We start from the raw sequence: 24,928 nt of genomic DNA, 5'->3' as shown, positions 1-24,928 counted from the left end.
TAACTCAAAGCGTCGCAGCCCGAATGAATCACATAAATTCCCTCGAGACAACGGATTTGGGCTAACTACACATGTACTTAAGAGATATCTCACCTACGGGACCTGAATGGTGGTTTGCGAATTTCCACAGCCGTAACAATATATATATATATATATATATATATATATATATATATATATATATATATATATATATATATATATATATATATATATATATATATATATATATATATATATGTATATATTGTTAAGGATTCAGCGGTGGCGGGATTCGCACCCAACTCTTGATAGCTAAGCGTTACAGATTCGGCGCCATCCTCACCACCGCCGTCTCCGGGGTTTATAACGCTGGCTGGCTCAGCACAGGCCTCGGGTCACGCGTCTTCAATCGCGATACCAACGTACCTCTGGACCTTACCAGTTGGGGAAATAAACCCGGTTACAGACTGGTTTTGTCAGATGCCGAGCGTTTTCTGCCAGTCTGTAACCATTTTGGTTATATATACCAATCGAACGGATCATTCCTCGACGCAACACAAATTAATCCATAGCGGCAACTTCATACGAATCAGCCAGATTTATTGGGGAACATCGAGGAACACAACACAAGCAAAATATTCACGACAATGTTTTAATGAATCTATAACCCATTCCTAACTAGGGAGATACGGATTACGGGTTTTGACGGGGTCCCTACCGAGATAAGCCTTAAACGGCATGCAGACAAGACATAGACAGCATGCAGACAAGACAGAGTACTTGGTGATGTTTCATGCATCAAGGAAAGTGTCAAAAGCACGAATGTCGCTCGTAACAAGCCGATGTCCACGGATTCGAACCCCACGCTCGAGCACGCCACGTGGCAAGATGGCGTTCATCCTCCTTTGTCGCACAGTAAACAGCCTCTGCGTGCTCCGATCCCGAGTAAGGTCGACGGCACAAGACCGTCAGATCGACGGTGGGTTCCAGCTGGCCTCGCACAAGGTCCAGCATACAAGTCCAGGCCTGGCCAGTTCACCAGACAAGGCCAAATTGAGGTGCCGGGCTCCGGCAGGCGTGGTCCATGGGATTCCAAGATGTCGTCGAACCGTGAGGTGAGTAGGGACAGTCAGAGGCTCCGTCGTTTCTCTATTGCCTTCCCGGTGCACGCTCGCCTCGAAGCCCGACTGCTCAACCAGCAGATCGCGCCTCGACACCCGTCGTTTCTCTCTTGCCTTCCCGGTGCACGCTCGCCTCGAAGCCCGACTGCTCAACCAGTAGATCGCGCCTCGACACCCGTCGTTTCTCTCTTGCCTTATCGGCGCACGCTCGCCTCGAAGCCCAACTGCTCAACTCCGTCCTCTCAGTTTCTTACCACTTTGTCTTTTTGGGGCTCGCCCCTTTGCAAAGCCCACAAACTCCTCCCCTTAGTTTCACTTCCTCTTTTTGGCCACTCCCCCTCTCAGCGCTGGGCGGAGTCTCGCCCGGAGAGAGGAAGGAAGAAGAAGGATCTCTCGATCCACCACCACTGCATAAACCAATAACAGCCTGTGACACCTCCCGACACACATGTAACTCAAATTACCCAACAACCTGGCTAAACATGCACTTAATGGGGGATCTGGGCTAATCCTATATTTAGGAGCATACGAAGGGCCATTTCCGTAACTATATATATACACATACATAACTTGAATACAAAGATTACTTCACTGCAAACACATCCAGACAATGCCCCACAAGGTCATGTGACAAAGAAACATCAAAAGGAGCCCCAAGGGTGTGCAAAGAATGTATGCAATGGCAACAAATTACTTGGAATGACCAGACAAACGATCAAATTTCAGAAGAAAGAGCTCACTTGGTTATGCCAATGAAAAAGCAGCAAATCCAGCTCAAATTCAGGGAAAGGAAATCATATTTTATGGGCCACCGAGCCATACCAGCAACCAATTCATTCCATCTTTGGGTGAAAGATGAATTTTAAAAATAGCGTAAAAAAATGCCAAGATTCCGGTAATGCGACCTACCCCAAAAATTCCTGTCAACTCGATACTTTTTTGAAATGTACTGTAAGTGATTTCAATGGTTTTCGGCCATTTCTGAATTCCTTAGGAGAATAGGGAGGCCTTTTGGGCGAGCATTTTATGGCTGGTGTTGAACAGCAATCAGCACGGCATTACTTAATGCCATTGTTCTCAACAGATGTTGCGGTCTCAACAGAGGAGCAGTCGTGGTTTAACTCTGTTAAGGGATCAGAAAATTTTCTGGACGTCAAAAAAAGTTGCATCATGCACCTGCCAACACATCGATGGTCTCTTGTTCAGAGTCAGAAAATGGACCCGAGACAGACATCCCCGACCTGGCGACAGAAGTCATGGCTGCCGTGAAATCATTTGGTGCTAGGTTTAGGCATTTAAAAGTGCTGATGTGGTGACAAAGAGCCACAGGATGTCAATCACTTGAAGTCTGCTTTGACATACTTGTGTCTTGTAAAAGGGGGGGGGGGGGAGGATACAACAACAAAAAACTAAAAGGTTTTAAAAGATGTCCATTACTGATGCTGAGTGTGCTCTGGCTTTCAAAAGAAATTAGCCAATGTGGCTAATCCATGTTCAGAATGATTAGCCACAGGAGAAAGGAAATAGCCACATATTTTATTCAAAAGTTTTATTTTTTATTTGAAATAATAAGTTAATTTAAGGTGGATGTGTGAGTTTGATGGGTGAGGTTGGTTGGATGAGTGAGTTGGATTGTTCAGATTGGTTGGATGAGTGAGTTTGACGTGTGAGATTGGTTGAATGAACGACCATCAGGGGAGGTGGTGATTGTGAGGGATGATGGTGGTGTGTGTGTGTGTGTGTGTGTGTGTGTGTGTGTGTGTGTGTGTGTGTGTGTGTGTGTGTGTGTGTGTGTGTGTGTGTGTGTGTGTGTGTGTGTGTGTGTGTGTGTGTGTGTGTGTGTGTGTGTGTGTTGATGGTTGTTGTGCCTTTAGTAGGTGGTAGTGGGGTATGGGGGTGGTTGTGGACCAGGATTGGACCAACCTCATGCCAGTCAAACTCACTCATCCAACCAATCTCACACATCAAACTCACACTTCCAACCAATGTCACACATCAAACTCACTCATACAACCAATCTCACCCATCAACTTCACTCATCCAACCAACCAAACTCACCCATCAAACTCACTCATCCTACGACAGGTACTACTACCAATTGTGTCAAAACTCACCTGGCAACCACTGACCCAACAAAGCATGTAGCGTAGAGTAGGGCAGAATCATTCCGGGGAAAAAAAAATTTTTCTCGAAAAAATTATAATAAAATTTTGAGACGAGAATCATGGGAATCGTGCGTAATTTCGGTTGATTTTTTTTTTACAAGAAACTAGTTTAAAACTACTAAAGTTAGTATATATAAGCTAGTACAAAATCACGCGCGATTCCTGTAATCAAAACATATAAAATGGTGGCCGTCTCAACGAAGGTTGAATTCTGTGCTAAAATCACCCAAAATTCGTCTAAAACTGGTAAAAAAAAAAACCCACTAAAACATGGATTAGCCACAGTGGCTAATGGGTGGTTTAAAATATTAGCCACGGGTAAGGGGGATGCGCCCTGTGGCGACGTGGCGAGCGGCAGCGCACACCCAGCTGATGAGACCAACTTCAATGCTGGGAAACCTTGCAGAGATGCTAAATCGGTGTCATTTAATCCTCTTGTATAAACAACATCATTGAACCCATAATTTTGTATTACGACGATGAACATTTTGTCTTGATTCTTGAAGTTCATTATTCTACAGCTGTCCAACCATCAACATGCATATCTTCCATGTAAATACACTTTAACCCCCCACCCCCCAGAAACTAAAGAAAAATAAATTTCTCCCTACACACCCCATTCATTGATGAGGAACATGGTGTAGGAAACCCCGGCATTTATATTTTTGGCCGAGGAATACAGTACAATCCTGGCGATATAATCGATATACCAGTTATATCCCTGTTCTTCATTGTGCGGCCCACGAACCACTGGCGGTCCCCTGGAGCCAACAGTGTGGCCCCTGACGCATGGCCGATAATGCACAAATGTGAAAACACTCAATTATAATCTGCCATAAATGCTATCATATTGACCCAATGGTTTCAAACAAGTGTTCCAATGCGAATCGTAAAAGTAACATCACATCAGTACATGGTAGTATGCAAACAATTATGCTTGCAGCCCAGTAACCAGAACAAAAAACTAATAATAATAAAAGGGAGTACGTGGAGGCGGTGCCTAATAGCAGCCATTCTGGAATCCTGCAAGCAGTGTGGTGGCTCTCACACTGATGTCTTATCAGCAAAAGCGGCCCCCTTCAAAAGAATATAGTAAAGATCACTAGGTTATATCAACATAATTTTTCATATGGATATACCGGTATTGGAATTCTGACTTCACAGGTACAGCAGGGGGGGGGGGGGGAAGAAATAAAAATAAAAAACAAAATCAGTATATAACCGCACATGATTATAAAATCTTTGATGCACTCAGCATCTTGGCTAAACATGGAACAGGTACAGTGAAACGTATAATGTCAAGACATACTAGGAAGTAAGTAGAGTGGGTTGAACTTTTAAACCTCAACATCCGAGCTCATCAGCTCGGAAAAGCAATCGCATTTTTCTTTGCCCTCTTGGCGAGTTTTAAAACAATTGCCAATTGGTTATTATTCTACATGAATCGGGTGTGCTTTAGAAACCCTGTGCCGAGTCGGTGATCCGCAATAGCGATACTGGTATGAACTAGCTCCTGTTCCCAGAATAAGATACGTCTTCAATCTGCATGTAGAATAGACTTCCAGTTCCTGCCCGTTGTTTAGAGAGATGGCATTGAGTTAATTGAGTTTCATTTCCTGAATAATGTCCCCGGTCCCACAGGGGTGTTTTTTTTTTGTCTTGTCCAACAATCCATCTTTCAATCCCTCTTTAATCCCTCCCCCTATCAATCCATCTCTCAAACCTTCTTCAACTCCAGATACCCATCCATCGCCGATCCCTTGCCCTTAAACTTCCAAAAAAGTAACTCACGAACTCCTCAGTCAGCACGATCCTGCCCTTTTTGCCTTTCAAACCCCAAAATTCTCATGGGAAAATTCCCTCACCTGAATCCACCCGTTTGTCGTCCTTCAACCTCCCAACCCCGAATTCACACCAATCCCTTCAAACCCCTTTGTTCATTTCACATCAAAAACCATCCAAACCTCCACCACCACCACTTCCCCCCAACCATCAATGATGTGTTCGTCATATATGAATACATAATGGAACATTGCGTATTTTTGGAACCTATGTAAAAAAAAAAAAAAAATTAACTCATTGTTTGTTTATTTTTAAATGAGCAAATACTACCCGTTATTTCGCTGACGGGAACACTGGGAAGGGGGAGAAAAAAAACGAGGGGGGAAAGAGAGGACATTGAGGAGAGATGGAGGGGAAAAGAGAGAGGAGATGGAGGGGAAAAGAGAGAGGAGATGGAGGGGAAAAGAGAGAGGAGATGGAGGGGAAAAGAGAGAGGAGATGGAGGGGAAAAGAGAGAGGAGATGGAGGGGAAAAGAGAGAGGAGGTGGAGGGGTAAAGAGAGAGGAGATGCAGGGGAATAGAGAGAGGAGATGGAGGGGAAAAGAGAGAGGAGATGGAGGGGAAAAGAGAGAGGAGATGGAGGGGAAAAGAGAGAGGAGATGGAGGGGAAAAGAGAGAGGAGATGGAGGGGAAAAGAGAGAGGAGATGGAGGGGAAAAGAGAGAGGAGATGGAGGGGAAAAGAGAGAGGAGATGGAGGGGAAAAGAGAGAGGAGATGGAGGGGAAAAGAGAGAGGAGATGGAGGGGAAAAGAGAGAGGAGATGGAGGGGAAAAGAGAGAGGAGATGGAGGGGAAAAGAGAGAGGAGATGGAGGGGAAAAGAGAGAGGAGATGGAGGGGAAAAGAGAGACACACACACCCAAAAAGAAATGGCGCCAACTGGCCTTTATTCGGACTCTCCAGCCACGGAGGATAGGCAAGCTGGGGGTTAGAGTTTGGTTGGGTACCTGGCCGCCTCGTACGGTTTTACCGACCCGCACTTGTGGAGCTTGGAGTCCGTGGAAGGGAACGGGAATCCCCAGCTCGAGCGCTCCAACACAACCCACCACGGTGGGACTCGAACCCACGAACCAGAATCCAACGAGCGCAGCCAGGATCCTACGAACGACCCAGCCAGCCACGAACGATGACCGACGACCAGGAGAGCCCAGCAGACCAGAAGCAAGGAACAACCTCCAAGGAACCAAGTAACGCCCCACTCGTCCGTGCGCCTCGCGATCCTTCTTATCCCTCCCCCGTGCGGATTGGAGGGATCCGCTCTCGGGTAACTCGCCTCCGGATTGGACGGGGCGTTTTTGGGTGTCGTGGTGGCCAGCTGTGATTGGAGGAGGGGCATGTCGGCGTTTCGGTGCTCCTTCCCCGAGAGAGGCTCTTTTGCCTTCCCCAGTGTCGACAGGGGAGACATTCTTTTTTGATGGGGTGGAGTCAGAGCTCCGAGGCGAGGGGGCTCCACCCACGTCCATAGTCAGAAACACGTGCGTTATGGTGCCGTGGCGTGAAGTGAAAGTTGGGCGGGTGAAGCGCTTGTTCGCCCGCAGAGTGGGAGGAGGAGTGAAATGAAGGTTTTGTTGGCGTTGGTAGATTTAAAGATGTAAAAAAAACCTGACAATTAAAGAAACCCATAACGCACACATGAAATTAACCCATTTGACATAGGGGAGGGATTCTAACTATCCACATATACTTAACGAGATAATTGAACTATGGGACTGCAACTGTCTGTGTTCAAAAGGCTTCCAAATTCGTAATAATATATCATTTTTGGCTCAAGCGCTCAATGGTGAAGAACCGCTTGAAAATTTCTCTGATCCGGATTCGGATATTCACAAAAATCGAATCAATAAGTCCTCGTCACACTCCCAACAACTCCAAGAAGTTTAATCCGAATCCATCCACAACTATTTGAGATATCATACAATATCGTTTTTAGCCCCATCTCTCAATGGTGAAGAATCACTTAAAATTAAATTCTCACATCTGGATTCGGACCTTCACCAAAATTTAATCGATTCGTCTTTGCCACACACCCAAACTGTCCACAACGTTTCGTCCGAATCCATCCATGACCTTTCGAGATATGGTGCTATATATCGTTTTTGGCGATATCTCTCAATGGTGAAGAATCACGATAGAAATTAAATAATTCTCATACACAGATCTGGATCTCCACCAAAATCAAACTAATTGGTCCTGGTCACACACTCAACCTGTCCAACAAGTTTTATCCGAATCCGTCCACAACTTTTCGGTTCCGGTTTTGAGATAACTTGAGAGATAATGAGATGAGATAACTTTTTTTCAGACATCATGCTCTATATTAATTTAGCCCAATCTCTCAATGGTGAAGAATCACCAAAAAAAATTAACGGATCCGGATTCAGATCTTCACCAAAATGAAATCAATTCTTCCTCGTCATAAACCCAACGTGTCCACCAAGTTTCATCCGAATCCGTCCACTTATCCAACCAAGACATTCTAGTTTTGTATTTTTAATTAATTTTTCTGAAATTTGTAGCATTTGTTTTTCTCTTGGAAGTTGTGGGTTACGATGTGAAAATAAAGGTGGAATAAGTCAGATTTAATACAATTTTATTCCAGGCTACAAAGCAACAAAAGGTGAAAATTTTGAAAGGGGGTGTTGACGTTTTCTAGAGGCACTGTTTGTTTTTTTCTGCTTGTTCAATATGGGAAGAGTGCAAAAACCATCCAAGCATATGTAGCACATGGCCATTGGTTGAATGAATAAAGAGGGGGGGGGGGGGAAATCGTTGATCGTTGAAAAGACATAGCTACTCTGCTGATGCAGTGCCCCAATGTAGTTGATGGCAAGAATTTGGAATCTTTCCAGGGACCCTGCAATGACTCAGTTGTGTTGAAAGACACTGTGGGATCTTTTGTCTGGCAACTAAACCTGGTAGATGAGATAAATGATGGCAAAAATTGGGACAATCAACTTAGGTGATGCAATGCCCTGGCTCCGAAAAGCCAGGATGACAGTTTAGAATCACATAAAAAAAACAAACCCAGACAAAACACTCAAAGGTGAATGTGCCAGAGTCATTCTCTCAATCCCTGATAGACTAGAACAAGCCAAATCACAGGAAAAAAAAAAGATAAACATGAGCGAATATCTTGATTCAGTTTGCCATGTGTGTAATGCATGTCAAATAATTTGCACACAAAGGAGGGGAGGGTGGAGGGGGGGGGGGGTGCGGAGGTGAGCATGTGCACCCTATTCCCACCCGGTTCATTTTTAACCTCAAAAATAGTAGGTTTTCGGGACTCGCAACCTTAAATTGCTAACCCTATATCCCCCTCCCACAATGCTCCAATAAAGTGTGCATTAATGAAATTATAGGTGTACAACTACTGCCCCAAGTCCACCAACCTTGTGTGGAGTGGTGTGACCATAGAATGTTTATGGCCAAATTAGTTTGGAAAAAGGCTGGTGAGTGAGGCCTGATATTCGACTGGAGCTGATTTCAGCATACATTTGTAATTAATTCATTAATTCAGGGTGTTGGGTGACAACATGCCTTCTCTTCAAGAAGGATACTTTGGGATATTTTAACATCCACCCACTAATGTGAGCAGACTTGCCCTCAGTTGATTGGCCATCTGAGGGATGATGCACCATGTGATGCAAAACCCTACCTACCTGCAAAGCACCAAACCCCCACCCCCCATGCAACCAACCAAAAAAGTTAGGTTTCCGGTAACATGATACTCAATGAATGGGGTAGGTAGGTCGGGATCTTTTGGGGGGGGGGACATGTTTAAATAGAAGCAGTATAGTATTTCAGATTCTACATCTTTCCAACAAGTATGTGTATGTTGATCGTTGAAAAGACATAGAATCAAGAACTTAAACAAGTCCATTATGAGATACCAAATTCGGGGTAAAACAGTATTGTGTACACAAGTCATAGGATTAAATGACATCAATTTAGTATCTCTGCAAGGTTTCCTTTACACATTGAAGCTGGTTTTCGTTGTGATAAACAAGGCACATCATTAACATGGCTCAACAGGACATATGAAGGAATTGAAGAAGACCAATCTCCCATTCATCATCCCTGAAAATCTTGTATATTGAGATATTAGATCCTTTCCAGAATACACCCTTTTTGGGGGCATCTATGAAGTATATACTCTTCAAAATAATAAACTTTAAACCACCCTGCCCCCCCAACTTAATGCATTTCAATATGGATAATCTGTAAACATAGCAATTGTTATACAACCCCCCATTCTTTTCCCCCCCTTCATCTTCTCCCCCTCCACACACTCCCACCCCCCCCCCCACTCCATCTCGTCCTTTGTATTCCTGTCAGTGAAGCGACAGGTGGAATTTGTTGGTATAAAATAAAATGTGGATACTGTTTGTACAAAGTCAGGAATACCTATCCAGCGTCCATTTTCCGACTTTGAACAAGACACCATCGATGTGTCCCAGGTGGGTTGTGAAATGTTTTTAAAATGTCAATAAAACTTTCTGACCCATTAACTGAAATAAAAAGCCACTAATTTTCACTATTGAGATCACAGCAATAAACAATGGCACAGAGTAATGCCACGCACAGTGGACATAAAAAGTCGACTCTCGCAAAAATAAAAAAATAAATAAATTGGGGCTGGCAGGAATGATTGAAGTAGGTCAGGTTACCGGAAAGTCAACATTTTTTTTTTTAAGGCCCAATCAGACGGTTTATATTCGAGTCGAGAATCAAACCCAGACTAGACAGTTCAAAGATGCATTTGGTACCTCTGTGGCATCCTGTGGGAAATGTGAGATCTCATTCAGAAAGTGCAAGTGCTATTGAAAAGTAAAAATGCACACATTATCCAAAATTAAATTTAGTTTACATGAAGCTTTTTCAAACTAAATTTATTGGATTGGTCGAGTTGATATAAAATGTCGTCGTATTTTGTCCAAGTACAGTATTGCAAAATGAAAGGTTTTTGAAAGTGCCAAAAAGGCCATTTGTATTCTAGTGTTCAGGAATACAGTTAAATTAGAATAAAAAAAAGATTTTAAAGGAGGTGGGGGGAAAAAATTTTTGCAGAAGTTTACCGCCGTTTATGCAACGTCTTTTACACCACCATATATAATGTGTTACATTAGTTATTTGTGCCCGTTTGTGTTCTTTATGACGGCTAAAAATAGTAAGTTGACTGTTTGGAATGATTTTCAATTTTGTTTGAATGCCAGACAGGCAGAGTTAAAAAATAAAAAAAAATTGCCCCATGATATTTGAGGGTTTATTGTATTTTGTTTTTGGACCTATCTCTCAATTGTAAAGAAACACAAAAAAATTCTCGTATCCAGATCCAGATCTTCACCAAAATATAATCAATTTGTCCTTGTCAAACACCCAACCTGCCCACCAAATTTCGTCTGAATCAGTTGACAACTATTTTTGAGATATCTTGTTCACAAACTAAGAGACAGACAAGGGGGGAAACATAACCACCATCCCCCTTCGGTGGCAGAGGCAATGAGAGCCAACTTTTTCCCATTCACAATTCCTATAAAAAGGTAATGGTTTTAATAACTGCTACCATGTGATACCATTAAAAGACAAAATACTTCATGTGGAGAGGTAATCAACAACCCCTGTTGTGCTCTACAGCCCAAATAACAGGGTTCAGGTCCAAGATGTTTCACAGTGAACCTGTGGTCAAGAGAGTGAGGTTATATCTGCAGAGCAAATTAAAGGAGATCGAGGAGGAAGGGGAAAAAAATCTAAATTAAATACAGTATTGAATAAACCCACAATAAAATACCAACAAAGGCAATTACCATATTAAATGGTAAGCACAGCCTCAACTAGGTCATAAGCAAAAAGCATGTCAGGTTCAAAGCCGAACTAATGCTTCTGTTTCATTCACATAAACGATGAAATACATAAAACCATAGTATGTAAGGTAGAGAATATCAAGCGAGAAGACTCATCGGTAAATGTGCAAGCCATGATGCCGATCTGGTCTATGAGTGTGAACCCCAAGCAGAGGACGTCTGATGCATCGGACCAACATTATGACGTCCGATGCACCAACATCTAATCAGTTTGGTTGTTGTCGTCTACCCAACTCATCCACAACATTTTGAGATATGGTCCGATGCATCGTTTTTGGCCCCATCTCTCAATTATGACGAATCGCTTAAAAAAAAAAATCATCATATCCAGATCCCGTTTTGGATTTTCACCAAATTTGAATCAATTTGTCCTTGTCAAACACCCAACCTGTCCACCAAGTTTGGGCCAAATTCATCCACAACCTTTTGAGATATCCTTCACACAGACAGACAGACAGGGTGGGGAAACATAACCTCCATGTACCTTCAGTGATGGAGATGATAAAGCACCCCTCTGTGTAAAACTTTTATTCTCTTTGGAAGAACACTTAAAGGGAAGAACACTTAAGAAAAGTTACTTAATTCGCAAAACGTTTGATATTTGCCAAGCTATACAAGGACTTGACTCACCATGGGAGACAGGGGAGGTGAGGAGAGATTCTGGTGAAAGGGAAAAGGGACATTTCACGGCTGATCTGTGTATAGAAACGACAATACAAAACTGCACAAGCTTTTAGTCGAATCCGATACCACTGCATCGTGTTTGTGTACATGAGACCAAAATCCGGTGAAGACCGATACTGCCAATGCTAAAAAAAAAAAACTGAAAATACCTCCTTGTTGAAGATGCAATGTACTTTTGTTTGGAGTTATAACAGCAGTACAAGACATCTTTTACAACACTACATCTATGACCTCCAAATGCATTTCAATCTACTTTGAAGTTGTGGTTCGATTATCAAAAACGTGAAACACGGACTGCTGGTTTAAATACGTAGAAGCAAACTCGCTACTCTCCCAGATGTTGCCGCAACCTGAACGTTGACCCGTGGTACCTTTGTACTCGCTCAAAATCAACTGCCACATGGGACACATTTGCAACATGGCAGGTAGATCGAAAGCAAAGCAATGTTTGAATGAGTGCACTCGACAGATTAAAAATAAAATTAAAATAAAAACGGACGGCAAAATAACTATACGTAGAAACCAATTTTGCAGACGAGACAAACGAGTGCCATGAATGAAAGGGTTAGAAGGGTAGGGTGCAAGAAGTGTGGTGGGTGTGGGAAGCGGTGCGAGACAATTAGCCTACTAGTATAAATTAGGACACGAGACGATTACTGACAGCCAAATGGTCGAAGCGATGCAAACAGACTATTAAACAGCTACAAAAATGCCTGTCCATTCGATGCAGGCGTTTCACGCTGCTGTTTAAACTACAAGCAAGAGTACTTCGCATTTTCAACAAGCAGACGGACTAATTGAGTCGATGCAAACGAGACAAAGAAAACGAGAAAGCATCTCAAAATGCGTCCACTTTGTACTCAAACTGAACTTTCCAAAAATAAATGAATAAGTCGTGTTCTCCATCGTGTCATAACAAAGGGTTTGTTTGATGACAAAGCTCAAATGGTTGAAAAACAAAGGATGCCCTGGACAGACACACTGAAGCTCAATCATAAAGAAAAGAAAAAAAAGGCCTTCTTGCACTGCACGGCAGCGGACAGGTCATGACAGACGGACACACAGACAGGCAAGCAATTTCAAAACCCCGTCTCCTACTGTGTGGGGAATGGGTGGAGGGGGGCGCAGGGCTAACAAAAAAGAGAAAATCAAAATCAATGACCATCATTCCTTCCGACCCCTCTGCTACACACTTACCCTGCCAATTCCTCGCAAGAGCTTGTAAATTCTCGGACTTGAAACCAGTGCAAAACATGAGGGAAAGGCAAGCAGTTCATTGGATGCATGTGCTTTATATGTGGTATATACGGTCATTCAAAAGATGTACAAACCCTCTTACAGAAGCTCACTTTCACACGTTTGTCAGTCTTGCCAATGGCTTGAACATTTTCTTTCCACCACCTCTAATACGACTCTTTTTGAAAGTGAAACAGATCATATTATAGGATCAATCCTGTCATAGCGTCTATACCATTCAAGATGTTGGAGAAACAAAAGTGTATTTGATCTGATATCTTGTTCTATCCATTCGATCTCGGACTACTAGGAAGGGGTGAAAAAAAAAGAACTTTTCAACGAGACAAACTTCCTTGCGGGGAGAACGTTTGCTGACATTAAATGTTGCTTCGTCGGGTGAAGGTAATTGTGATCCATTGAATAAAGAACATGCAATTACTGTATACCCAGGAACAAGCTTTTCAACCTGGGTGTAATAAAATACAAGGAAATCATATTTTTGTAAAACTGCAAGGGTCAAATAACACAAGCAGCATTCCCTGCAGCCATCAAAGGCTCGTTTCAAAACCTTGCGGATCAAGGTGTGTTCACAGAAATCCAAGCGGTTACAAACACACAACAGCTCAAAATGATCCAGTATTGCAGCACTTTCATGGTTATGCAGCAATTGAAGTGTTATTACATCTCCTCGTACACGTTTAGACTGAGCTGTGGCTTAACCTGAATAGCTAGTCCAAAACAAGCTGATAAACACTCAAAAATGCCTGTCTCATTCAAGGTTCAACCATTCAAAACTATTCAAACAGATGTGAACAAAACCGAGCATTTGAGGCTGTATTATATAGATTACTGGAGAGGAGAGAATGATTTATCGAAGTTTCAGTGGAGTAGAAGAGAGAGAGAAAGAGAGCGAATCAGACAGACAGAAAGACAACTGGAAATGCAAGCTCATCAGAGGGCCGTGGGTCGGCTCTCGAGCAACTCCAAGGGCCGCAGAGACCCCTTGACTGAAATTACAATCCAAGGAAAAAAAAATACTGAAAATGTGAGATTGGGTCATTCCTGATGCAACTTTTCGCCAATTTTCAACTCTGCTTGAGGTGGTTTTGCGATGGCACGCAATAGACTTCGCTCCAGTTTCAATACATAAAGAGATTTCAATGTATAAACAGCTTTCTAGAGCTTACATGATATAAACATCAACAACGTAACAGAGGATTGAACACTTGAACACATCAACACAAAAGAAAAAGCCTTGAAAGCAACAAATGTACAAATTTCTTCATGCAACCTCCAAGTGACCATAGTAGTGCAATGCGACCATATGGTGAGAGGCATCCAAATCAACCGCGTCGGGCAGTGCGGAGAGCGACCGTGTACGGGCAGTGCGGAGAGCGACCGCGTACGGGCAGTGCGGAGAGCGACCGCGGGGGGGGGGGGGCAGTGCGGAGAGCGACCGCGTGCAGGCTCCAAGTTTTTTTTTTGTGCGGGCAGTGTAGAGAACGGCCGCGGGTGGGCAGTGTGGAGAGCGGCCGTGTGCGGGCAGTGTAGAGAACGGCCGCGGGTGGGCAGTGTGGAGAGTGGCCGCGGGTGGGCAGTGTGGAGAGCGGCCGCGGGTGGGCAGTGTGGAGAGCGGCCGTGCGTGGGCAGTGTGGAGAGCGGCCGCGCGCGGGCAGTGTGGAGAGCGGCCGTGCGCGGGCAGTGTGGAGAGCGGCCGCGGGTGGGCAGTGTGGAGAGCGGCCGCGTGCCGGCAGTGTGGAGAGCGGCCGCGTGCCGGCAGTGTGGAGAGCGGCCGTGTGCCGGCAGTGTGGAGAGCGGCCGTGTGCCGGCAGTGTGGAGAGCGGCCGTGTGCCGGCAGTGTGGAGAGCGGCCGTGTGCCGGCAGTGTGGAGAGCGGCCGTGTGCCGGCAGTGTGGAGAGCGGCCGTGTGCCGGCAGTGTGGAGAGCGGCCGTGTGCCGGCAGTGTGGAGAGCGGCCGTGTGCCGGCAGTGTGGAGAGCGGCCGTGTGCCGGCAGTGTGGAGAGCGGCCGTGTGCCGGCAGTGTGGAGAGCGGCCGTGTGCCGGCAGGGTGGAGAGCGGCCGTGTGCCGGCAGGGTGGAGAGCGGCCGTGTGCCGGCAGGGTGGAGAGCGGCCGTGTGCGGGCAGTGTGGAGAGCGGCCGTGTGCGGGCAGTGTGGAGAGCGGCCGTGTGCGGGCAGTGTGGAGAGCGGCCGTGTGCGGGCAGTGTGGAGAGCGGCCGTGTGCGGGCAGTGTGGAGAGCGGCCGTGTGCGGGCAGTGTGGAGAGCGGCCGTGTGCGGGCAGTGTGGAGAGCGGCCGTGTGCGGGCAGTGTGGAGAGCGGCCGTGTGCGGGAAGTGCAGCATATTCAAAGTGACTAACAGTGTGAGGGTGGCATTTCACTGCAGGGGTTAAATACCGAATTGGGGTGGGAGAGCGGAAGGGGATGTAGTTGCATTGCACGACACGGTTTGCCCAACACCAATCTCCAGTTAAATGATACAAATAGTTGCAAGTCTGTGATGACAAGTTAACGGCGGTGTGTTGTGATCATCGTTGCCGGGCAGATTCGATCCCCGAAAGAAAAGTCAGTCCTTTGTGCAACAAAATGCATCAGCACGTCGCTCTCCGAGATGAACCACATGCTCCCTGGTACTCGAGTGGTTACAACAACTGGTGAATACCTGGCGTCGTGAGGGACCAAAATGTAGTCCCGACATCTTGTTGAAACTCGAAACGAGTACAATTGTCCATCTAAATAGTCTCCAGTCAATGTACTCACCGAACCTAACAGCAGACGTCCCTGAGTGGGATGTATAAAAACAAGGGAAGACACCACAGCGGCAGATCCGAGCATGAAACGGAAGTCTCTACTGGTGGTGGCAGGACATGGTGAGGCCGTACTTTGAGGGGGACGTTAAGCCGGCTACTCATTTCTTAGATATGTGCAAGCCAAATTGCCCGATGACGTCGATCACAACGATCCGGGATCACAAGCCGGTATCCTGGTCACATGTGAAATGATGTACGTTGGACAATCTCACTGGAGTCGCCACATGGTGACTGTGCAGCAAGAAGAATCAAGTCAAATCAATCCGATTCCTCAACACAAGCATCAATAAAACCACGAGGGTCAAAATGCGGCGATTCATTGAAAAACAGTGAGGGAGCGAGGAGGAGGGGGAGGTGGAGGAGAGGGAGATGATCAATAAAATATCGGAATGAAACTTGAGTGAGGGGGTGGTGTCGGAGGGAAGAAAATGAGGGAAAAGACGAGTTCCGAATGAAAGGCCCAAAAAGAAAAGGCCCGGCCGATGAAGTGTATCTCCGGAACGGCGGGTTAAACAAGAACAAAATCCACGGGAGACGTCGCTCGTTACCTTCTGGTTCCTGAAACATCTTGTCTGTTTGTCGCGTTCCTTTCCTGCGGAGCTGAGAATGTGACACAAACCAAAGGATCACCGATACTGAGCTGCTGTTGGCTTTGCGACGAAACGACAACCGCCGCCTCGCCGGCGCCGCGGGCTGCACATGCGCATCAGAGCTCTGTCTGAGAGAATGAACCTCAATGACGTCATCTCGCTGACGTCACAGCTTCCCGCCAAACTGATCACTCGTCACTTGAAATTTCGTCGCTTTCCTCATGCTGTTTCAATAAATGCTGCGTTCTTGACCTATAAAATGGCGTTTATAATATATGTTCACAAGACGCGACGTTATATATATATATATATATATATATATATATATATATATATATATATATATATATATATATATATATATATATATACATATGAATATATTATATATAATAATCACTCAAAAGATATCTGCAATATTCGAGGAAAGTAAGCAAAAAGGACTATAAGAGAGAAAGCAACGCATTTTATTTATACATCGCCGGAAAAGATTTCTTAATCGACGCCACATCGCAGAAGGTATTTCCTGTAAAGGAATTAAGGTTGGCAAAATTGTGATAGATAACACATTAATGGCAAGCTGAGTGTTTTGAACTTATAAGGATGAGTCATGAAGTCTTGTGTCCGAGTCTTACGCATTTTTAGCAGCGTCTCGCGCAGCGAACGCTGCTCGTAGAGAGCTCGGCGTTCTTCTTCTTCTTGTGAAGACAAAACTTTAATCTCAAGGTTGTTGTTGTTGTTCTTATTCTTCTTCTTCTTCTTCTTGTGAAGACAAAACTTTAATCCCAAGGTTGTTGTTGTTGTTCTTCTTCTTCTTGTGAAGACAAAACTTTAATCTCAAGGTTGTTGTTGTTGTTGTTGTTGTTGTTCTTCTTCTTCTTGTGAAGACAAAACTTTAATCTCAAGGTTGTTGTTGTTGTTGTTGTTCTTCTTCTTCTTCTTCTTCTTCTTCTTCTTCTTCTTGTGAAGACAAAACTTTAATCTCAAGGTTGTTGTTGTTGTTGTTGTTCTTCTTCTTCTTCTTCTTCTTCTTCTTCTTCTTCTTGTGAAGACAAAACTTTAATCTCAAGGTTGTTGTTGTTGTTGTTGTTCTTCTTCTTCTTCTTCTTGTGAAGACAAAACTTTAATCTCAAGGTTGTTGTTGTTGTTGTTGTTGTTGTTCTTCTTCTTCTTGTGAAGACAAAACTTTAATCTCAAGGTTCTTCTTCTTCTTCTTCTTCTTCTTCTTGTGAAGACAAAACTTTAATCTCAAGGTTCTTCTTCTTCTTCTTCTTCTTCTTCTTGTGAAGACAAAACTTTAATCTCAAGGTTCTTCTTCTTCTTCTTCTTCTTCTTCTTCTTCTTCTTCTTCTTCTTCTTCTTCTTCTTCTTCTTCTTCTTCTTCTTCTTCTTCTTCCTCAGACAAAACCTTAATCTCTTGGACTCGACTCTTGTATATATAAGATCCGGATCTCCTTAAATACTGAGCACATGTACACATCCTCACATAGACGGTGCCTTTTGAGAGCGTCTATCATGAACTTTTAAATATATTCGGACATTTGCTTTAAAGTTTCGAAAAGTTGACGTTACTATTTAAAGATTATTCCATTTATCGTATTGTAATTTCGTAAATACATTATTTATTTCGTAAATACATAATATATTGTAAATACGTAAATACATTATGACGCGTTTCGGTATTGGCTTAATCAAGGCACGTGACGAAATATCGGAAGTTGTTGCTGTTGTTTTTTTTATTTTTTATTTTTTATTTTTTTATTTCATTTTTTTCGCTGACAAAACCTTTTGGACGCTGCTCGTGGACACATTTGTCCTTGTTAAAAGATGAATTCGATCATCCATGTTTCAAAACCTACAACGACACAAACAAGTGTGTGTGTGTGTGTGTGTGTGTGTGTGTGTGTGTGTGTGTGTGTGTCCGTCCGAAGTAACTCCAAAACCATGAAACCGAGCAGCCTGAAACTTTACATGCATACGAAGAAAATTGCAAGGAAGTGCACGAATGAAATTTGGGTGTTTGGGTTCATTAAAACACACCTTTTGAAGATAATTAACGGCCTTATTTAAATATATCCCTTTTCAGGCGATATCCTCGACCACCACTCTGTTTAGGGTCTTGAGGTGTATCCTAGGTCAGTGCTACTCAAAGTGGTGGTACGCGGTGGTGGCGAGTTTCCAGTTTCACATTATCATAATATATAATATGTAATGTATAAAATGAAAATGTATAAAATCTTGAAAAATAATATATTTAAGCCGACAAATTCAAAATACAAGAGAGAGAGAGAAGTCTGTCAACATTGGAAGTTATACCAGAACCGAACGTGAAGGTAATATAATGTTAATTTCAGACGAGTTGCCAGGTGGTACTCTTTTGTTTTGCCAAAATGGGTGTAATTATAATTGTACAGTTGTCATGAAAGTTTGAAAATTTTCTTATTGTTTCTTTATATTATAGAAAAACTTCTTAAAACTAGAGGGGGAGCACTCGGTAGAGTGCAAAACCTCCGCCGCCAATACTGCGAGGTCACTCAAGTGAACCTGATATCCTATTCATTCAATTTGACGTCAACAGTGCTCACAGAGTTATAGTTTGCAATTTTCCTTTACTTTTAACTTTTACATACTCAATTCATTCGTCATAACTAGATTTCTTGAGACAGAAATTGATTTTACGTGGCTATATCCACCTGAAGTTCCAAAATCAGCCGCAATTATAATTTTGGCATGTTTTTTTGTTGGAAATCACTTATAACAAGTAGAAATGCAAAAAACATCGAAATTTTGTTGAAAAAAAGTTGCAAAAATTTTTTTCTCTCTTTAACAATTTCTTTTTTTTTTGGGGGGGGGGGGGTTGGAAATCACTTAAAACAAGTAGAAATGCAAAAAAAAATTTCAAATATTTTTTCAAAATGGCCGCCATAGCGGCCATATTGGATTTTGGACAAAGTCCAAAATTTAATGGCATGATCCTTGGACCATACCTAATCCCCCCCACCAAGTTTCGTCGAAATCTGTCGAGGAGTTTTTCCATAATACTGTTCACAAAAAAAAATAAAAATAAAAAAAAACAAACAGAAAGGGGTGAAAACGGTAACCTCCGATCTTCGATGGCGGAGGTTAACAAACTCATAATACCAACAGTAGTTAGGTTATTCACGTGTTACGGTTCTAGGAACCGTAAGCATCCAAACATACATTTGTCCCAAAGTCAGTTATGCCGTTAAGTATATGTGAAGATAGATCCCTTCCTTGTGTTTAGTGGGAAGACACTGGGGTGTGTTGTGGTTTTTTTTAGTTAGGGTAATAAATCTTTTTATCCCATCCCCCATCACGGCTGATATCTTTGTCATATTTAATGATCTCAACACCTCTATGCAGGGAAGGATGGCTTCGTGTTTTACAATGGCGGACAAGATCGACGGACAAAAACGAAAGCTAGAAGTATGGAAGAGTCGAGTGTCAAGAGATTGTTATGACATGTTTCACCAATTAGCGGCAGTCATCGCTGATGCAGGAGGACACCTTAATGTTACATCTCTACAAAATGTCATCAGAGAACACTTAACGAATTTGGCAGAACGTTTTCAGCATTACTTTCCAGAAGAAGAAGATCCACGGAAAGGGGATGAATGGATCCAAATCCGTTTCTGCCATTGAGAGATGATGTAGGTGTCACTATGGAGGATAAATTGTTGGAGCTGTCTGCTGACGAAGGATTGAAGAGGAGTTTCGAAACTACAACAGCACTTGCTTCTTTTTGGATAAAAGTGAAAGCAGAATATCCTGAGCTTACTGAAATTGCTCTGAAAACTCTCCTTCCATTTCCTTCAACCTACCTCTGCGAGACTGGCTTCTCAACCATGAGCATCATTAAGACAAAGTACAGGAATAGTGTGGATATTCATTCTCCATTGCGCGTGGCACTGTCCTCAATTGGACCACGATTGGATAAGCTGACAAGGAAGAAGCAGACTCACTTTTCACATTAGTAAAAGTTAAGGATTTAACATGCCTATATCATCAATTTCATATTTTAACATGACAACATTTTCAAAGTTGTCTTCAATGTAATGTAACCAATTTCCTTTCAATCTTTCTTTTAATGTCTCTATTCACTGGAGTTTAAGATAACTAAAATATATAATGTTTTCAACCTTCCTTATTCATTATAATTTTTCATTTTATTACTTATATACCAGTATACATATGTTTCTAATAACTATGTTTGAAGGCTTTGCTCGTTTGATTTTTTTATATTTTTTTAAATATTGTAATACTGTATTACTCATTGACTATATATATATATATATATATATATATATATATATATATATATATATATATATATATATATATATATATATATATATATATATATAAACTTTTATTATATTCATTATATATTTTTATTTTTCCGGTATAAATTAATATTACTACGGATGTTCAAACAATATTTTCTCGGATCATAAACAGATAATAATATGGCACAAATATGGTACCGGTCCCTGGCACATTGGAAAAAAAAACCTGCCGGTCCGCCACATCAGATAGTTTGAGAAGCACTGGTCTCGGTAACCTCGCTGGGGGTCTGAAGCCGCCATGTTTTTTGGCCTGTTGAACTATGCCTTGACTTGGAACAGGCCGCAATGATTTGTTAATGAGAAAGTTTTTTTTTTCCCCCACTTTCCTCTCTCATATTGTCGAATGCATGTTCATCCCCTCGGCTAGAACAAGATAAGTGATTTTTGTGTGTTTTCTGTATTTTGTTATCGGGATTTGCGTCGGGGGCTGTGGGACTTGTGGTGTTGTGCAAAGAATGGACGCTCGAGGGTGTGATGAGGAAGAAGGTTCAGGGTGAGAAGTCAAGGAGGTGTTCAGTGCAAAATCTTGTTACGTTCACATCCGCATGCAGGCAACCATGCACCGGTGTCGGATTTTTCAGGTGGCTAACCAGGTGTAGTTTTGGCTCAGTCAGTGACATTATTGAAACATTGCAGGTCGACGGATTCGGGGAGTATTGACACTGCCGAACCTGTATTGATCAATAATTCAATGTCCATCGGCTCTCCCCCGGCAGCAGTAACTTGTACAATGCACATTATCTTATCAGCATCTCGAGCCCTATTATCTACACTCAACACAATCACATTAGGGACAATCACTTTGTGAACCTGTTTGGAGCCCCGGCATACTTTAGCAAAGTGTCCTCTCTTTTTGCAGCTGTTGCACTGGGCATCCTTTACTGGGCATCCATGGGAGTTGGCTGTGCGATTTACAGATCCACATCTATAACACGTTTTCCCTTGAGCCGGTTGATGTCGCTCATCTGAAGTCCCTCTCACAGCGAGTAGAAAGGGTCTCTTGCTGCTCTGCGAATCCTGTGCCTGAACAGGGTGTGTGGCCTGTCTGTCACGAGCAGTGCCTTGGCCTATGATCTGAGTCTCCGCCATTGCCGACTCGATCTGTCTAGTCATGGTTAAAGCTTTCAGTAATGTCAGTTCCATTTCTAGCAGTAAATGTTCTAATTCTGAGGGATTCGTCTGTGCGTGGATTTAAGAGAAACAAATAAAGTGGTGGTGATTGATGGATATCCTCTTCGGCATGTGGAGCAAATTTTTGAGGAGTTGCGAGGCGGCACACTTTTCTCCACATTGGATCTGCAAAGTGAAGTACCACCAGGTTGTACTGCATGAGAACAGCAGGGACCTCACTGCCTTCATTACAAATGAGGGACTCTTTCGCTACAAACGAATCCCTTATGGGCTTGCTTCAGCACCAAGATGTTTTCAGGGGATGATGTCTGCCATTAAAAAAAAAACCCAGAGCTCGGTGTTACCTTGATGATGTAATCGTTTTTGGTGGGACTCCCGAAGCACCTGACAAACACCTCAGAGCGGTGCTACAGTGCATCGATGCAGCTGGACTGAAACCGAACCTTTTAAAAATGCCGCTTTAGACAGACAGAGCTGTCATTTTGAGGACATGCAGTGTCACACACAGGACTGAAACCTGACCTTGCCCATGTTGTGGTGTCACAAGCACCCCCACCGAAAGACGTGCAGAGCTTGCGCTCTTTTCTCGGGCTCACGTAATGGTATGCGAAGTTCATCCCTAACTATGCATCGGTTGTTGAACCCCTGAGAGAATTACTGTGTGGACCATTCACCTTCTCCTGGTCAGTCGTAGCACAGTGAAGTTTCAATTCGGTTGAAGAACTGATTGTCAGTAGTCCAGCTCTCGCTTTCTTTGATCCAGAGCTACACACCATTGTGACAACTGATGCCTCCGATTATGTCCTTGGAGCAGTCCTGACGCAAATTCATGCTGACAGAACAGAGAAAACTATCACATTTGCATCCCGAATGCTGACTGAATCAGAAAAAAATATTCCACGGGGGAAAAGGAAGCACTTGGATGGGTGTGGGCAACAGAGAAGTGGAGGACTTATCTCTGGGGAAGACATCTCACTTTATGCACTGACCCCAGTCCTCTCACTGCACTGCTTTCCATGAAAGGATTGCGAAGAGGTGGAATGTGTTTGGCCAGATGGTCCGCACGGCTTCTGTCATTTAATTATGACATTCACTACAACCCTGGCTCTGAAAACATCACAGCTGATTGCTTGTCTCACCTTCCACTACCTACTTCAGAGCCCAGTCTGGAGGATGATGTTGAGGTTGTCGCACTCACGTCGACCCTCACTGCAGTGATAGCTGAATAATTCCAAACTGCCTGTATTTCCTGCACCTTTCAAACAAAATTGCGTGAATTGCTTTCAAAGCACAGGCTGAAAATGTCAAAATGCCTGGATCCTGATCTCCTTCCTTACTTCAGATTGCAAACTGAACTGTAACTGCAAGCGGGCTGCGTGATGAGAGGTACTCACCGTCTTCTTGTCTCGGAGGCGTTACAGCCACATTTCATCAAATTAGCGCATGATACACACCAGGGCATAGCGAGGACAAAGCAGCGGTTAAGAAATCTGTACTTGTGGCCGGGAATGGACGTGCACGTCGAGTCCGCAATCAAGGCTTGCATTACTTGCCGGTAGCACAAGACAGCTGTGACACACACATCACCATTACAGCCGGTTCCTTATCCCGATGTCACTTGGGAGAAATTGGCAATCGACATAGTGGGGCCCTTTGATTCTGTGCCACTGGATTGTTGTTTCGCTATCACTCTCATCGATTACTTCAGCAAATGGCCAGAAATTGCCTTCACCTCCTCGGTCACTTATACAACAGTGATCAAGATCCTGTCAACTGTCTTCAGCAGGGAAGGTATCCCAAAAGAATTGATATCTGACAATGGTCAGCAGTGTACTACCCACAAACGAATGGGGAAATTGAGCGATTCAATCGAAGCTTCAAGGAAAGCTTGCTCACTGCTAACATTGAGGGGAAAGACTGGAAAACATTTACAACGGACTTTCTTCAAACTCACATGCCACAACACAACGATCACCTGCTGAACTGCTTCATGGGAGAGAGATGCACACCAAGCTACATGTATCTGGTTTGCACATGCCAAAGCCCAACACACCGTCACACAAAGACACGGCACTCCAGGCTCGTAGCCAGGGCTCAGTATTAAGGGGGGCATATGAACTGGATGGGGGGGGGCACAATTATTATATTTAATATTTTTGATAACCCGGTATACTATTGTATTCATGCAGCATTGACACATCTATACTGAGGTTGCCGTCGCATATGAACCAAATTGATCTCAGCTAGATTTAATATGTTCCGATGTTTTTGGCCTAAATTTATTCGAATGCAGGAGAGCCGCAACAAACTGTCACATTCACAATGCAGATCTTCAATGATTAGACAATTGCCACCAATTCAGGTGCACTTATACAAGGTGTTGTCAAGAATTGGCATTAGAAAACTAATATACCAGAGATACAATGACTAAACGGGGGAGGTTGGCACCAGAATCAGTGCACTTTGAAATAAGATACAGTAGGCTATGACTTGCGATCACCACGTTAAACTATCAACAGCAAATACGACCAGCCTGAAGATACCACAAAGTCCGCATTTAAAGCAGTCAAGAACACAGAGGTAAGGTTATGCACAAAGCACTAGATATGGGATATGCAAAGCACCAAACACAACATTTAACTTAAACATCAGAAGTACAAAGCAGCCGACCACGGCGGGTGCTAACCACAACCACACTGCAACCACAACCACACACGCATCGCCAGCAGTCACACACACACACACAATCTGAACTCCTCGTATAGTTTTTATACCGCTGCACTCACTGTCAGAAGAGCTGCAGGCGACGCGTCTCGGTGTGGAATCTTGTGAGGACCTTCTCCTTCCATTCATTCAGGCATTTACGTGTGAGGTCTCTCTCGAAGGCCAGCCGTACCAGTAGTGCCTTGCGTGCATGGCGCATGGACCGTCAATGGTCAGTGAAGACATTCCTCAATGTTGAGAATGAGTTTTCACACATGGCAGTGGACGCACCAAGTGTTAGTCCAAGTCTCATAGCAGTCACTACACTTGGCGTGGCTTCCAGCGTTTTGTGGTATGTTGAGAGGAGTTTTTGTGTTGTCAATCTCTCGTTTGGCTGTTTTTCTGTCTGTGAGCAAATAAAC

At 43.5% G+C, this 24,928-nt stretch overlaps 1 protein-coding gene across 2 annotated transcripts in view; it reads right to left on the bottom strand.

The window, feature by feature from the left end:
- LOC147026445 (protein argonaute-2-like) overlaps positions 1-24,928 on the bottom strand; it is a 222,418-nt gene that overhangs the window by 180,772 nt on the left and 16,718 nt on the right. Inside the window, exon 1 of one of the 2 annotated variants that reach the window (XM_085881865.1) lies at positions 16,264-16,477. The exons of the other annotated variant lie outside the window; for it this stretch is intronic. Coding sequence (XP_085737991.1) covers positions 16,264-16,282 — 19 coding nt within the window. The 5' untranslated portion in view covers positions 16,283-16,477. Of the gene's footprint in view, positions 1-16,263; positions 16,478-24,928 lie in introns of those variants that run through there. 2 annotated transcript variants of the gene reach the window in all.

Source organism: Eptatretus burgeri, chromosome 5 (genome assembly GCF_056783735.1).
Source record: "Eptatretus burgeri isolate ZD-2024b chromosome 5, Ebu_testis_v1, whole genome shotgun sequence".
NCBI lineage: Eukaryota > Metazoa > Chordata > Myxini > Myxiniformes > Myxinidae > Eptatretus > Eptatretus burgeri.
Note: the sequence above shows the minus strand (reverse complement) of the source record. Positions and strands in the feature narration are given on the sequence as shown.